This window comes from Clinocottus analis, unplaced genomic scaffold, assembly GCF_023055335.1.
Source record: "Clinocottus analis isolate CAN_PGR_092001 unplaced genomic scaffold, fCliAna1.0.p SCAF_25, whole genome shotgun sequence".
Taxonomy (NCBI): Eukaryota; Metazoa; Chordata; class Actinopteri; order Perciformes; family Cottidae; genus Clinocottus; species Clinocottus analis.
Window position 1 is genome coordinate 3,095,797 of NW_027175987.1, and position 14,204 is coordinate 3,110,000.

The 14,204-nt window shown below is 40.3% G+C and overlaps 1 protein-coding gene across 7 annotated transcripts in view; it reads right to left on the minus strand.

The window, feature by feature from the left end:
• The window catches only part of tle2b (TLE family member 2, transcriptional corepressor b), a 77,261-nt gene that overhangs the window by 35,444 nt on the left and 27,613 nt on the right, over nucleotides 1-14,204 (minus strand). For all 7 annotated transcript variants that reach the window (XM_068591623.1, XM_068591619.1, XM_068591622.1 and 4 more), the window contains one exon: nucleotides 7,623-7,667. In XM_068591623.1, the coding sequence (XP_068447724.1) occupies nucleotides 7,623-7,667 (45 nt within the window). The remainder of the gene's footprint in view (nucleotides 1-7,622; nucleotides 7,668-14,204) is intronic.

Sequence of the window (14,204 nt, forward strand, 5' to 3'; positions counted from 1 at the left end):
CGCTAACATTTATTGGTGTCACAGCTCAAGGTGTAACCTCATGTAAAAAGCCCAATTTGTGTGAAGGATTTCCACCTTTGAGTCCACAGTATTTCAAATCAGCAACCACCCAGGCTTCACTCTGACGGTCTGCTACTTTGTACCGTGGGATATCGATTTCTAAATAAATCAGGGAGACGTTTTTACGCACTTAAAAGCGCTAATCATAATGAATTAACAACACCAAGCCATGGAGTTAGAAACAGGATGTTTTTTTTTTTCCAGTTTCCAGTAATATGATTGTGTAGTGACTGTTAATGATGCAACATTAGCGAAAGCCATGTGAAGAAAAGAGCGTATGTTGCCCCACAGTATCAGTGTAAAGATGAATCCTTATAGTGATCTTACATTTTTTTGTGATGCTCTGTCAGATCCCAACCCACTCATTTAGAAACACTTACCTAAGCTGTTATTGAAATGCCGCTCCCGTAGTTTGCCGACTGGCCCCAGAAGTCTACTGGGTAACTCTCTCCCAGTAAAGAAATAATGGACCCTTCCGCTAAAATCACCCATTCCCTCTGATACTGTCATGTACAGTATATGTGAACATGTCAAAACCCACATTTCATTTCCAGATAGCAGAGCGATGTTACCAATTACAGTGCCAAAGTAAATACAGTGTGCAACACACCTGTTCAGACAAACTGTAGGAAAACTACAGACAGGCATTTCTCTTTTCCTGCAGTCAAAATAACGCACAGTCAAAATTCTCCTCATGAACAGCATTGACCAGCTGTGTTCAACTGCCATTATGGAGATATTCATTTCCATAATGATGTTGTTATTTAGTATGTAGTTCTTAAGTAGCTCTACTTTCAGGCGAGTAGCTGGGATGCTTTACTTACTTATCCATAATGGAAACAGCCTCTTTTGTTTTTACAGGAAAATAAATGATTTAGATTTTTCAATATTTGCCTTTGATAAAAAGATGTTGGCATTAGTAGTTTTCATTATGTATTAAAAGCAGGTCATAACGCCCACTCTAATATCTCTAATATTGCTGTGAAAGCATGTTATTAAAACAACTGTATTTAAAACACATCATGAGAATTTTAAAATCATCAAGTAATTTCTCCTGACGAGAGCTTAAATGCATCATAATGTAACTCAATGCAACCGCGGTTAATGTTTGCCGTTACCACCGTTATTTAGCCAAGCAAGCAAGCCTGTGCTACCCACTAGCTGCTAACAAACAGCTAACGTTAACTAGCTTTCCTCCTGCCCATTTCAACACAGATTTGTTGTTGCTGGCGAATGAAAAGCATTTCCGCTGTTTTCCTGAATGCATATTTTTACTGAATATCTGCCGCAGATGAATCCAGGGATACCAAATACTACAACTACATGAGACATTCTACTGCACGTAGAGTTTACTTGCACCTGGAAAGTCTTAGTGTCGAGTCCAGTGCACTTCAGCATATTGGAACTAAAAACCCAGACTTGACTCTGGCAGAACCAAACTATGTCCAGTCTCATCAGATCTGGGCTGCAGTTCACATTCTGCAAGATCTCAGAGTCAATATGTCAAGCAAATGAGAGGATCAGAGTAGATCATGGTGCAGTACAAGCATTGTACGATGAAAAATATGTTTTTTTTGGGATGTTTTTGAGTGAAACACAATTTGAATCAGGTACAAGGAACACCTGTTCTGATTGGGTCTGACTAGCCTTTTTATCTAAGCTTTCTTTTTTCTCCACATTACTTTTATGCACGTCCAATAATTTTGGGCCTTTGAAGACTTCTACGTAAAAGCGCACCAAACAAAGTGCAACAGTACTTTGTACTTTACTTTTTTTTCTATACTTTTTTACCTAAGAAAGTAAAGCTGCTGCGGTATCATCTTGCTTCAACTGAGAAGTTGTGGGCTCTGTGCTTTGCATTTCTGCATCCCTTTGGCTCTTTGAAGTTAGCTGATCGTGGAAGGAATGGCATACTGTATCTCATTCACTTCCTGCCTTTCATATTTTTCCGGGCTGCACTCTGGTCACAAGTTCTTGGGCTGCCTCCACCTTCTGCTGGACACAAGTCTCACAAGGCCTCTATTCTTCTCCGCTCTCCTGCCATCATCCTGTTATCCTGCTGCTAGAATCAGCCGCAGACAAATACAAGAGCTGCTTCAATCCATTCGCCACACAACTTACGACAACACGTACAGCACATCATCATATCTATAAGCTTTTCTTTGGCCATCGGCTGTAAGCCCGCAGCACATGACTGAATTACAAAGTCACTGAATATACATGTGACGCGTCTGCACATAGCACGAGATACAGGCAATAACTATCCAGGCACTAGAAGTGCTATATCAATGAATATAGAACAACCACACAGAGCAGTGTAACGTATAGCCTCCCGAGCTCCTCCAGGGTATACAGCTAGTGTATGGATGTGTGTGTGTTTATATATATATATATATATATATATATATATATATATATATATATATATATATATATATACATAAAGTATGATCATGGAAGTGGACCAAGTGAGATAACGTGATGGTGTGTGCGCGTATGTATGTGTGTCGATGTATCGTATACAGCTTAAGAGAAGGAAGGGTGGAGATGCTATCTTTCAGATACAATCATCTGAGAAAGAGGAAAGCAGAGAGAGGAAGAGAAGAAGGGGGGGAGACATGCAAAGGGAAACGAGGGGAGATCAACATAGCGAAAGAAAGCTGAGGGCGGGGTTGAAGATAGAGAGCGAGTGTGATATCTGAAAGAGAGAGGGAGAGAGAGGGAGAGCGAGATGGAAAAAAAGAGAGGCTAAAAGGAAGGCGAGGAAGGAACGGGATGACTGTTACAGCTCAATTAATGCCGGGACACGAGATGGCCCTGCCACTGATAATGACAGAGCGTGCAATATAGAGAGAGACAGAGAGGAGAGAGGCAATAGCACTGATCTCGACAGGATGTTAGGAGGAAGCTGGAGGGGGGAGCAGGAGGAGGAGAGGAAATAAGAGCAGATACTGTTAAATCTATTCATGATTCATTATTTCTCACTGCGGCTCAAAGCTCCCCTCCCTCCGTTGATGTCTCTCTCTATCTTCTTCTTTCTCCGACTGCCCTCCCGCTTTCTTTCCTTCTCCCTCTCCGTTGCTTTCCTTTTCTTGGCCCTAATTTTCATCTCCATCTCCTCCTTTTCTCTTTTTTTTTTTCGCCCCTCGTCTGTTCTCTGAGGTCTTTATCCGTCTCTTCTAAGGCTTCATCCTTCCTGTTTACCCTCTCCTCTTTCATCCGTTCAATTAATCTCCATCTCCTCTTTTCCTCACACTCTCATACTTTTTCCAACATTAGCTCTCCCCGCCATCTCTCACATTCACCCTTACCCTCTCAACTCTTTTTTGTCTACCGCGCTCTCTTTTTTCTCAGTAAAAATATAGTCTCTCAGTATCTTCAAAGTCCTAATTTTCTTTAATTATCGTACACTTTTCCAAACCACCCCACTCACTTGTCCAACCTCTCTCCCTTTATAACAACCTCTCCTTTCATGCTTTATCCTCACCCTCTTCCTTTTTCTCTGAAACTCCTCATGCTATCTATTTTTTCAATCAGTGTCTTTTTTTTTGAGTTCCTTCATTTTATATTTTATCACGCTCTCTTTCAACCTGCTTCTTTCCATTGTTTCTGTAAATTTTTTGCTTCCGTCTCGATCTGTGATACTGTAAGTTCTCTTTCGCTATCGGCCGCATATTTCCTTCTCCCTCTCCTCCTGTTAAACCTTTTTTTACCAGCTCTCTCATTTTTCTCTCTGAATGACTTCCTTAAACTTTTTTTCCTATCTTTCCTCTCTCTCATATGCCCCCTTATCACTCCTCTCCCAGCCCTTTCTCTGGTTCCTGACACTAGGTCTCTCCCTCTTCATTTATATCTCTCTTTTTTGTACCCTCATTTGCCTGACTAGCTCTTTGGTCTCCTTCTGTCATCCAAACCGCATTGCCTTTCTTCCCCCCGCTCTCCTCCATCTCGCATTTTCCTCACTCTCCCCTTCTTGGCCTTCCTCTACCCTCTTCCCCACCTATCCCCTCTTCCACCTCCTCCTCCTCCTCCTCTCTCCATCTCTCAGAGGTGCAGCCAGCACCCCAGTCCGTTTCTTCTTTTTGGAACAGACTCCAGATCTGCCTGGCTTTATTGCCATCTCTCTCTCTCTCTCTCTCTCTCTCTCTCTCTCTCTCTCTCTCTCTCTCTCTCTCTCTCTCTCTCTCTTTTTCTCTCTCTCTCTCTTTCACTCTCTCTCTCTCTCTCTCTCTCTCTCTCTCTCTCTCTCTCTCTCTCTCTCCTCTCTCCCTCTCTCCTCTGTCTGTCTCTCATTTTTCTCTCTCTTCTCTCGCTCTCTCTCTATCTCTCCTCTCCTTTCCTCTCCTCTCTCTCCCTCCCACCCTCCTTCCCTGTGTACACTCTTGGATAATAATTTCTCTTCTCTTAACTAAAGTACAACTTGCTCTGCATTTTGATTTGATGGTTAAGGTCAACGAATGTAAAAAAAAATGTTTTAAAAAGACACGACTTTCGTAGCATATTAGAATTTTGGTCATTGTGATCAAAATGGTAATTCTTTTACTATCTGAAAGTCCCAATTATAGTTTTCAGAGAATAAAATTGCATTTGCAGAATTAGTGTGTCAGTTGTTTTAAGTATTATGATCTATATACTAAATTTCCCTTGTGTGCTGTTTTATGGTAATTGTCGACTGACATCCCATTTTTTACGAAATACAGCAGCACTACAAATTCACTCTTACTTGAAATACAGTTAAATAAATATAATAATCCTGAGTGCATCTGCACTGTAGTTGAACTAAATAAAATGACTATTTTTTTTAAATATTTGGTCTCCTTATTCCTCTCTCTCTCATTTTGTCTGCCTGTCTCTCTTTCCCTCTTTATGATTATTGCTCTGTCAATAGTTGTGTCTGCTGTGGGGTTTAGGAATCAGTCTACCACATCAATCAGTCACTTTTATTGTGCACATGTGTCTTTTTAGCCTTCTTTTTCACCAGAGCAACTATTACAACATAAAGTCCCGCTGAGGTTTCCTGCTTTCAAATGCGGTTCACGTCTTTGCTCCATGAGACCAGGACTGAACTTGGATTTTAGAAGAATGCAGAATAAATCATGAGGAGCAGAGGGGAAACCTTCAAACAATTCCAGTTTCAAACACAACATGTTAAGTTCAGCTTGAAGCAGAACACAAAGGCAATCTGGAACTATAAAGGGTTATGCTGACATGTTTCTGACACAGAGATATGCATATCTTGTTCTTTCTTTAAATGAAATATTACCTCAGAGCTATGTTACATAATCTGTTTCAGATATAATGGTTAGTATTCATCTTCAATCATGCAAAGTGTAGCAGACCAGCAGATGTTCTCTGATACACATTGAACGCTCTCACCTACATCTACAGATGCTGCCTCAAACATAACAACCATAATCATTTGCTAATACTTGCATGGCGGCAACAACCCATCTTCTCCTATCAGCTTAAAGCCGACATGAAATTGGGATCCGGGCAGATTTATACAGTAACCAATGAAAGTCTAACAAGGTGAACCAAAGTGTCTTACAGGGTTTTTAGTAGTTTCAATGTGCTTAGTTTGTTTACAGCGAACGTTTTTGGACCGGATCTCTCTCACCGCTATCACAAATTAAATATTGAAAACCAGCTTTTGACTAAATGCAACTTTAGAGACAAGAAAGGCAAACCTGCAACATTTTACTACAACATAAGAAAGGCATGGTGTTATTGGGAATCTGCTGTCTGCTTTATACTGTATGTGTTGGTGTTTTCCTGAATGCAGCTTCACCTGAACACAACATGTTACAATAAACACAGGATATAGATTAGGATTAATGACAGAGATTCATCAAAATACGCCCTGATTGGCTTTTAAACTCATCTTAAATCATCCCCAACTAAAACCACTGAATGTAACATCAGCCAGCACACTGCACTGCGCGTATTTGGACAGAAATCAACTGCTTTATGTCTTTGTGCTATAATTACCTTGATCGTAAAATGACACAATGATTAGAAGTTGAAGTGCAGAATGCAGTGCCTTTCATTTTGGGGCGTTTTTTAGAAAATGTTTCCAACAATAAGCTGCTTTCTAAATGCATTATGCCGGGCATGGTGGGAAAAATCCATCCCCTCTAGTCTTCCATGACACTTAATGCCCGAGTCCACCACTATGACGTCTGTCTATGAGGTCTGTAGACACAGCAGAGCAGATCTGAAGTCTGCTCTCTTTTTTTGTCCTTCTGTCTGGACATGTATCTGCCTGTCTGCAATTTGACCGTCCCCCTTTCCTGCAGTACGATTTAGAAAGCAAATTAGCAGCAAGTGGGGACGGACAAGCCTTTCAGCTTCTTGCATTGTTTAGAAGAACCAGCGGGTGATTTCACGCAGCAGTCCTATGTATCCCAGGCTGCCGATAATAGCTAAGCCTTGTCACCATCTACTGTCAGTTAATCCAGAGTCGGTCGCCATCAGGTCTGTAAAACATACAGTCGCCATTGCTATGGTTACCGCCTGTACCAGCCATCTTAATGGCATGATTTTTTTCCTAATTCTCACATCAGCAGCCATCACTCGTTTTGCTCGATAATAGCCGATCCACACAAATAAACATGGAGTCAGTAGGGATATCATAATTGTGCGGGAAACACACTCTGCTGGTTTCATGCAGCAGTTCTTGGGTTTATATTCCATACGGAGGCAGGAAGAGGTAAACTACAGCGGTGTGCAGTGACCCCTTACTAAAACCAATAAAACCAGCCATCCATAGCTCAGTGTTGAAGACACTTGTTGCTCTCACTGATTCATTAGTAGTCTACCAAATAAAACATTTCTGGTCCTGATTTACAGTACAAAGTCCTAGTAGCAGTATGTTTTGTTATTATTGGCAATAGTGTCAATATGATTTATTTTACACTTAATAATTGTTAATTTATGTTTATATTTGGATTTGATAGTTTTTTTAGTGAAACAACAACACAAGTGTAATGTATTATATATATATATATATATATATATATATATATATATATATATATATATATATATATATATATATATTTATATATATATATATATATATATATATATATATATATATATATATATTTATATATATATATATATATATATATATTAGACGTGTATTTAACATTTGTAGGTATAGATGGCCTATATTAGAACTTAATCTAAAAACTATGAAATTCAAGGATTAACAATTCGTATATTATTCATTGAAGTTGTTATAACTATAAGTTGTTATTCATGCTTTGTTGACCAAATGCTAAATGCTAATTTTTTAAGCTATCCTTTGTATTGAAAGGTGTGATAATAGTACGTTCACTTTATTGACATATATACAGGTCACTTAGTGTAAATACAAAATATAAATGAGGAAATTATCTAGAAAATACAGTAAAAACCCACCCACACAAAATGACACACTGGTAACTATGTTTGTGTGTGTAAAATAACACATTCACCTCCTCCCGCCTACTCAAAAACAGCAACTTCCAGCCAAGTACACCGGCAGTGAGCGGAGAGTGAAAAACAGTCAAGCTCACCTGTTTGTGCATCTCAATGTTGAGACCGTAGGACATCTCGTAGTACTGTGGAGACACAGATGACAGAGCATCGTTAGCATTTTATACACAGTGTACACTTACACAGCCTTACACAATATCTCCCATTGCACATCTGTTGCTCAGTGTAGCCGCATATACTGCTGTTCCTCAGTGTGGTTTTAATGAAAGCAAGAAAAGAGAATGAAAAGATGGGAGGGCGAGAAAGTGAGTGTGTGTGTGTGTGTGTGTGTGTGTGTGTGTGTGCATGTAGTGAAAACAAGTTTGTGTGTGTCTGACATCTATGGATAGATAATGAGATATTTACGTCTCTTTGTGAGTTACGTGTGATCACTGTCTCTGCAGGTTTTTGTCTTTGCAAGGCAGCCAAATGAGCATGACTTTGTGTGTGCTGAATGTTGCCTATAAATACCTCCAGTATGCATGTATCAGACTCTGTCAGTGCACTGTGTCTAAATGTGTGTCTGCACAGTATCTGTGTGTGTGTGCGCGTGTGTTTGTGTGTGTGTCTACAGTATGAGTCTATGACTATATTAGCACGAGTCCCTCCACATTGGGAGGTGGTCTGGCTCATAATGTGAGCAGCTTCACCCAGGTGTAAAATCGGTCTGCACAGATTGGCCACATTCCTGAAAGAACATACTGCGAAAGAACAGGATCCGTTTTCAGTACTGTAACCAATAACTCGGTCAGAATGGCATTCAGACAAAAAAATTAAAAGATCAATTGATTCCGCCTCTTCCTGCTGTCTAGTGACACCAGACAGCAGCAACGTCTCTTCCCTCGACTCAGGACACACCAGGTTTGCTGACAACTCCGCTAGCTCCACCTACCTAAAACGCTTATGGAGAAAAGGCCAACGCTGGGAGAATAGAGAAGGACGGACCCGGTGTAAATGGCTGGGATGAGAGTTTTCTATCAAGACTAGTCTAATAATCAACGAGTCTTTAAGTAATAAACAACAGTTGTATTAATCGGTAATTATTAAAGGGTCATTTTACAACCGCTGAAACAAATATTGAGGCAGTTGTTGCAGCTTCTCAAATGTAAATATTTGCTGGAATAAGTCAATGTGGGCTTTAAAAAAAATAGCGATGGGCATTTGTTTCCTACTTTGTGAAATTTTAAATGAAAATGTAAAAAATAGACATAAACCAATTACATAAACATAATTGGCAGACTGAACAGTTTCAATATTATTTAGATAACACAACCAGAATCATACAGTTTGACATACAGGATAACACATCTATGTCTAAGTATATCAAGCTCCTATGTGAGTGTGAGTGTGTGTTTTGTGTGTATAATTGACACCAACCGACCTGTCTATCTGTCTCTGTGTGTGTGTGTGTGTGTGTGTGTGTGTGTGTGTGTGTGTGTGTGTGTGTGTTTGCTAAATACCTTGTGTGCTACCACCTTTGCACGTACGTGTGTGCTTGTTAAATGTGTTGTTCTCTCTGCTCTGTGTGCGTTTCCGTGTGTGTGTACATCAGTAATGTGCTGTAATGGTGTTGGTGGCGAGCGGCGTGCAGACAGCGAGGATCCGTCATGGTGACAAAGGCAGCCTCTGCCGCCGGATGAGCAACGCTCTGACTGATGAGAGCCAAACACAACTCTCGCTCTCTCTATCTCTTCCTCTCCGAATTCTCTTGCTCAATTTTCACTCTATCGCACTCTTCTTCCTCTTCATTTATTCCCCGCCTCATTCAGTCCGTCCCTCAGCCTCGTATCTCTATCTCTCAGAGGCTGTCAGGCCGTCTTTTCTATCACCCCTCCTTCTCTCTCTAGTTATTCCCCTCCTTCTCTCTCTAGTTATTCCCCTCATTCTTTCTCTAGCTGTCAGATGTTCTTTTTCTCTCCATTTCAGTCCATCTCTTTATTTCCTGTCTCATTTTACCCACTTGCTATCTTTGTCTCTCTCTATCCGCGTACATGCCTATCTAAATTCAAATTGGCTTTATTGGCGTGAGCATAATGGAATAAAGCCTCGCCAGAGCCCCCAGTACAAGGTTTATATACTATATGTGTAATAATTCTGAGTAAAAAGTAAAGAAAACAAATGGTGACCACATCATCGCACCATTCAACACAGCACACAAAATACACATGACGTTACGATATATTGTGCGACAATAACAAAAGATTAACAAATCAGTGCCAGACTAAAAACATTAATTCGTAACAGCAGTGAGAACCTAAAAGACAAAAAGAGGGGACAGATTCTGACGGAGTTCAGTACAGTTGTGTGTGTTGTTTTGCTGGTTCTCCCCGAGGCTTTGACATGTTATGACATAATCTGCTGCTTCAGTGCCAAGGTCTCCTAATTATATAGAACATTTTGAGAGTTTGTTGCATTCTTGGTATTTGAGTGTTATTTGGGTAAACTACTTGAATCTTGACACATTTCTTTGACTCTTTAAGTTAAAAAAAAAAAGAGATTATAACAAGTTCCAAGCAGTGAAGTTTTCCAATTTTGTTATTTTATAGTTTTGTTATTTTTATAGTTTTACTCATGTGAAGAATTAATGTTAACTCCGGTTGGTTTTTCTGAAACTTGAATGCCAATAAAGCCACATTGAATTGAACTGAAATGGATTAAATAAACCATTTCAAGAGAATATAAGGTGAGGAGGGAAACAGCCTTAAAAACAGTCAGGAGCGTTGATTCACCCAGAACTTTGCTCTTCTCACAATTTACAGAGAAGACCTTTTGTGAATGTGGTCTTTATACGGGTCGCAGGCATATAGTCTAAATACAGACGGAAGTGTAGCAGGAAGTGTTCTATCTCCGACTTATCTCAAGCCATCCATCATCCATCCATCCATCATGCATCCATCCATCCATCCCTTGCGGTGTCATTCTGTCTTTTTCCCTTCTTTTCCTCTCCTCTCCCCATTATACTCTCTCTCTCTTTTACCTCCCTTTGTTTTGATTAATCTACTGTATCATGTTCATTTCTGTCTTCACATGTTTCTTTCTCTCTCTCTCTCTCTCTCTCTCTCTCTCTCTCTCTCTCTCTCTCTCTCTCTCTCTCTCTCTCTCTCTCTCTCTCTCTCTCTCTCTCTCGTCCTTGTTGAGTGCTATATCTATATTTTCTTGTTTCTCTCGTGCTGTGGAGCTCATCTCCGCTGTGTATTTTACTCTCTTTTCTTCCTATTTCTCTCGTGTACAGACTCATGTGAAAAATGATTTTCATGCACACACAATGTATTTTGCTTTTTGAAATCTCTTTCCCACGTCAAAAATGCAAAAATACTTAATGCACTGACAACACACGCAAACACATTTCCAGCACACACAAACATACTTCAGCAAGCTCTTTGTGTTTCTGTGTCTGACTCTCCTCCAGCCCTCTCAACATGAAAGATATGTGACATATCTCTTTGTTCTCCCTCCATCTCTCATCAGCCTCTCTCGTCACCTCTCCATCATTACACCTCACCTCAGCCCTCCCCATCTTTTTAAGTTAATTCCTGTCTGTCTCTCCTTATTAATTCCCCCCCATGAGCCTCTCTGCCATCACTCTCTTTTTCCACTCTCTCCTCTCTAGCATCCTCTTTTCATTTAGTATCTCACTTTTTTCCCACTACACCAACAGCTGAGTGGAACAACCATGGCCCTACTATTTGAATACAACCTTGCAAGTAACTAAATAGCTCTCTTCAGCAGCTTTTTCCGGCAAGTGCTCTCCACTCTGGACTAAAATGAAGCGGCTGACTGTATATAACCAGCACGACATTACGGAAAGGAATGCAATAAAGGAATGATGGGAACGCCGCTCTGTAGAGCCGGAGGGAAAACGAGTAGGTTTGGGTTGGCGACAGTAAATGTTAAGAAGCCTTGATGCTGCCACTGAGGATTTTTGTGAGTCAGTGGACTGAATGGAAAGGTGTTCAGTTCACTTCTGACGAGTTTCATTGACAGCGTTTCATTACATATTCGTAGGGAAATATTCCCTTTTCATTCCACAGCATTTATTTGACAGCTGTAGTCACTATCTGATAAGGAGTATTTACTAATTTATTAACTGTAATGTTCAGCCGTTTCCTACTTTATTAAGCTCAGGTCTAAAACTAAATGATGTTGTAATTAATGTGAAAAGTATTCCAATTCAATTGTGAAAAAATGTTAACTATAAGGAGTAATTAAAATGTATAAACTTCACCTCCACCAATAAAATTCTTGTTAAACAAGTAATTAAAGACAGAATATAACAGTCACAAGGGTCACCCTGCTGAATGAGCGCTTTTTCTTTTTATACTTTGAGTACATTCCACTTTTTGAAAGATAGAAACACAGGATGTATAAATAATTGTGGTGCGGAAAACTCACAGAACGGATCGTATCACGGGGGATCAGAGCCCCGGATCAGATCACAGATCAGATCAGCACAAAGGAAACAAAAAGGGAGCAAATATAACTTTGAGAGAAAAATGTGTTATACATTATATTATATAAATATTTAAAAAAATGTAAAAATCATGTAACGTTTGAACGCGTCATAATGTAAAAGAAAAGAACCTTCGTTTTGCTCTCATCAGTTCAATCACGGAACGGTTGTTCACAGCGTAACATTATCAGAGATCGGAGACTAGAAAAGCATAAATGTCGATGTCCTGATCAGTACCTTGTAAGTAAAATGTTTTCCCACGCTGTGATGTTAAAGTTAAACTGTGTAATTAATCCAGGGATCACGTGTGTGCGAACCACAAGGATCAACAGTGGTCTGTTCCACCACTAAGAAATAACCTTTCCAAGTTTACAATGAAAGCAAAACTTTGCGAGTCATACTCAAAGTAAAAGCGGCTTAGTCACTACGTTATGCACTAATGCTCATTGTACAGGCCACCAGAGAGCGGCAGTATAATTGCTGATAACAACATCAAATTGTGATAGTTTATTGGTCCCTGCAGGTTCTGTTTCCTCCTCGCTCTCTTCCCTGCCGGGAGGTCAGATAGAGAACAGTCCCCGCATTTGGACAGCCCAAAACGTTTTAGGAAGACATTCATTTGCCAGGATAATTTGGTGATCCTACTAACACACTAAGGTGTTTGTGGCCTGAATAGATCAGAATGATTTAACAAGCTTTTCAGATTTGGCTCCTCTTGCCTATGTCACATCATAAGACCATAGCTCCCCCCATCTGAGTATGTCAACCCACGGATTGAGAACTACCTTTGCAAAGATGCACTCTATTTTGCTCGCAAGTCACTCATAAGAGCCTGGGCTTTTTCGGGAGACCGTTTTAAAGTGACAGGCGTTAAAATTGAGAGAATCTGAATACAGGTATATTGAGAAAAGACAGCATGAAAATGCAATTAAAACATGCAAATAGGTTCTAGTAGAAACCCAAAATACAAATATGAACCTAAAAATGAGCATATGTCCCATTTAAAGCCGAGTCATTCAGTGTAAAGAAGACTCTCAGGACCTAAATCACCAACAGGTGACAAGAAGCAAAGACCCACAACTACTAAAGTCCATTTCAACATCACACAGAAAGGTTTGTCCAGCAAGAAATGTACTCTTTTAACTGTACAATCAATTCTGCTCCACAATTAATTGGTCCAGCCAGGGTTTCCTTTGAAGAGGCAGAAGAGGAGATGACTAAGTGACTGAAAAGTCAGGACGGTTGTCCTGTGGGTGTCGAGCGAGACAGCACTGACGTGACAATTGTCCTGTCTGTGTGGTCAGCCCTCTTGTGACAATGCTCTATGAGTCTAGTCTGGACTGCAGTGTACTGCAACAACAACTGTGCCTTGTCTCTGGAAGAGTAAATGTAGTATTCATCTTTCAGTGTATGCATTAATAACAGTCAGACTACTACTGCCGTTAGTATTCACATTGACGGTGAAGGCTTTAAAAGCATGTTCAAGGAAAATCCATAGACCATATAAAAAAAAATAGGTTTCACTGCGATATTGTATTGCATGTGTGTCATTTAGACTTGTGCAGTAGTAACAGGTTACTGCTGTACACGAGGCTATGGTAACAGCTGCAGTATGATTGTGGACTGCAGCATGGTAATAACAGCACTGTGTGTGCAGTTGGTACAATATGTGTTGTATCTGTTGTAGTCAGTTTTTTTAATAGGTTCATCCTCTCTTAACTGCCTGCCCCACCCCCCAACCTCCCATTACAGCCCCCCATGGCCGCCGCTCTGTCTTATATAATCTCTCTGTTGTGTCACTGCGTTCTCGTTCAGCCCGCTGTGTTAGATCTCCTGTCTATGTGGGTTGTATGTGTGTGCAGCAGATTGCAAGGCGCATGTGGTGTGTGTGTGTCTGTGTGCGTGCATGTCTGTGTGCCCGTGCTAAGCCTGGCAGAGGGGCACTAAGCCAACTAGCTGACGTCGCTAACCAAGAACACACAGCACTGCCCACCCAATGAGCATGGAAAGAGATGTGTGTGAGTTTAAGGGCGACTTTTTTTCCAACAGAAATGGGAAGAATACGATATAAATGTAAAATATTTAAATATAGACATAGCGGTGTTCCCTACTATGAGTTGACATAGTCAACTCTGATTGGTCAAGTCTTGCCAATCCTAAAATGTAGTTGATT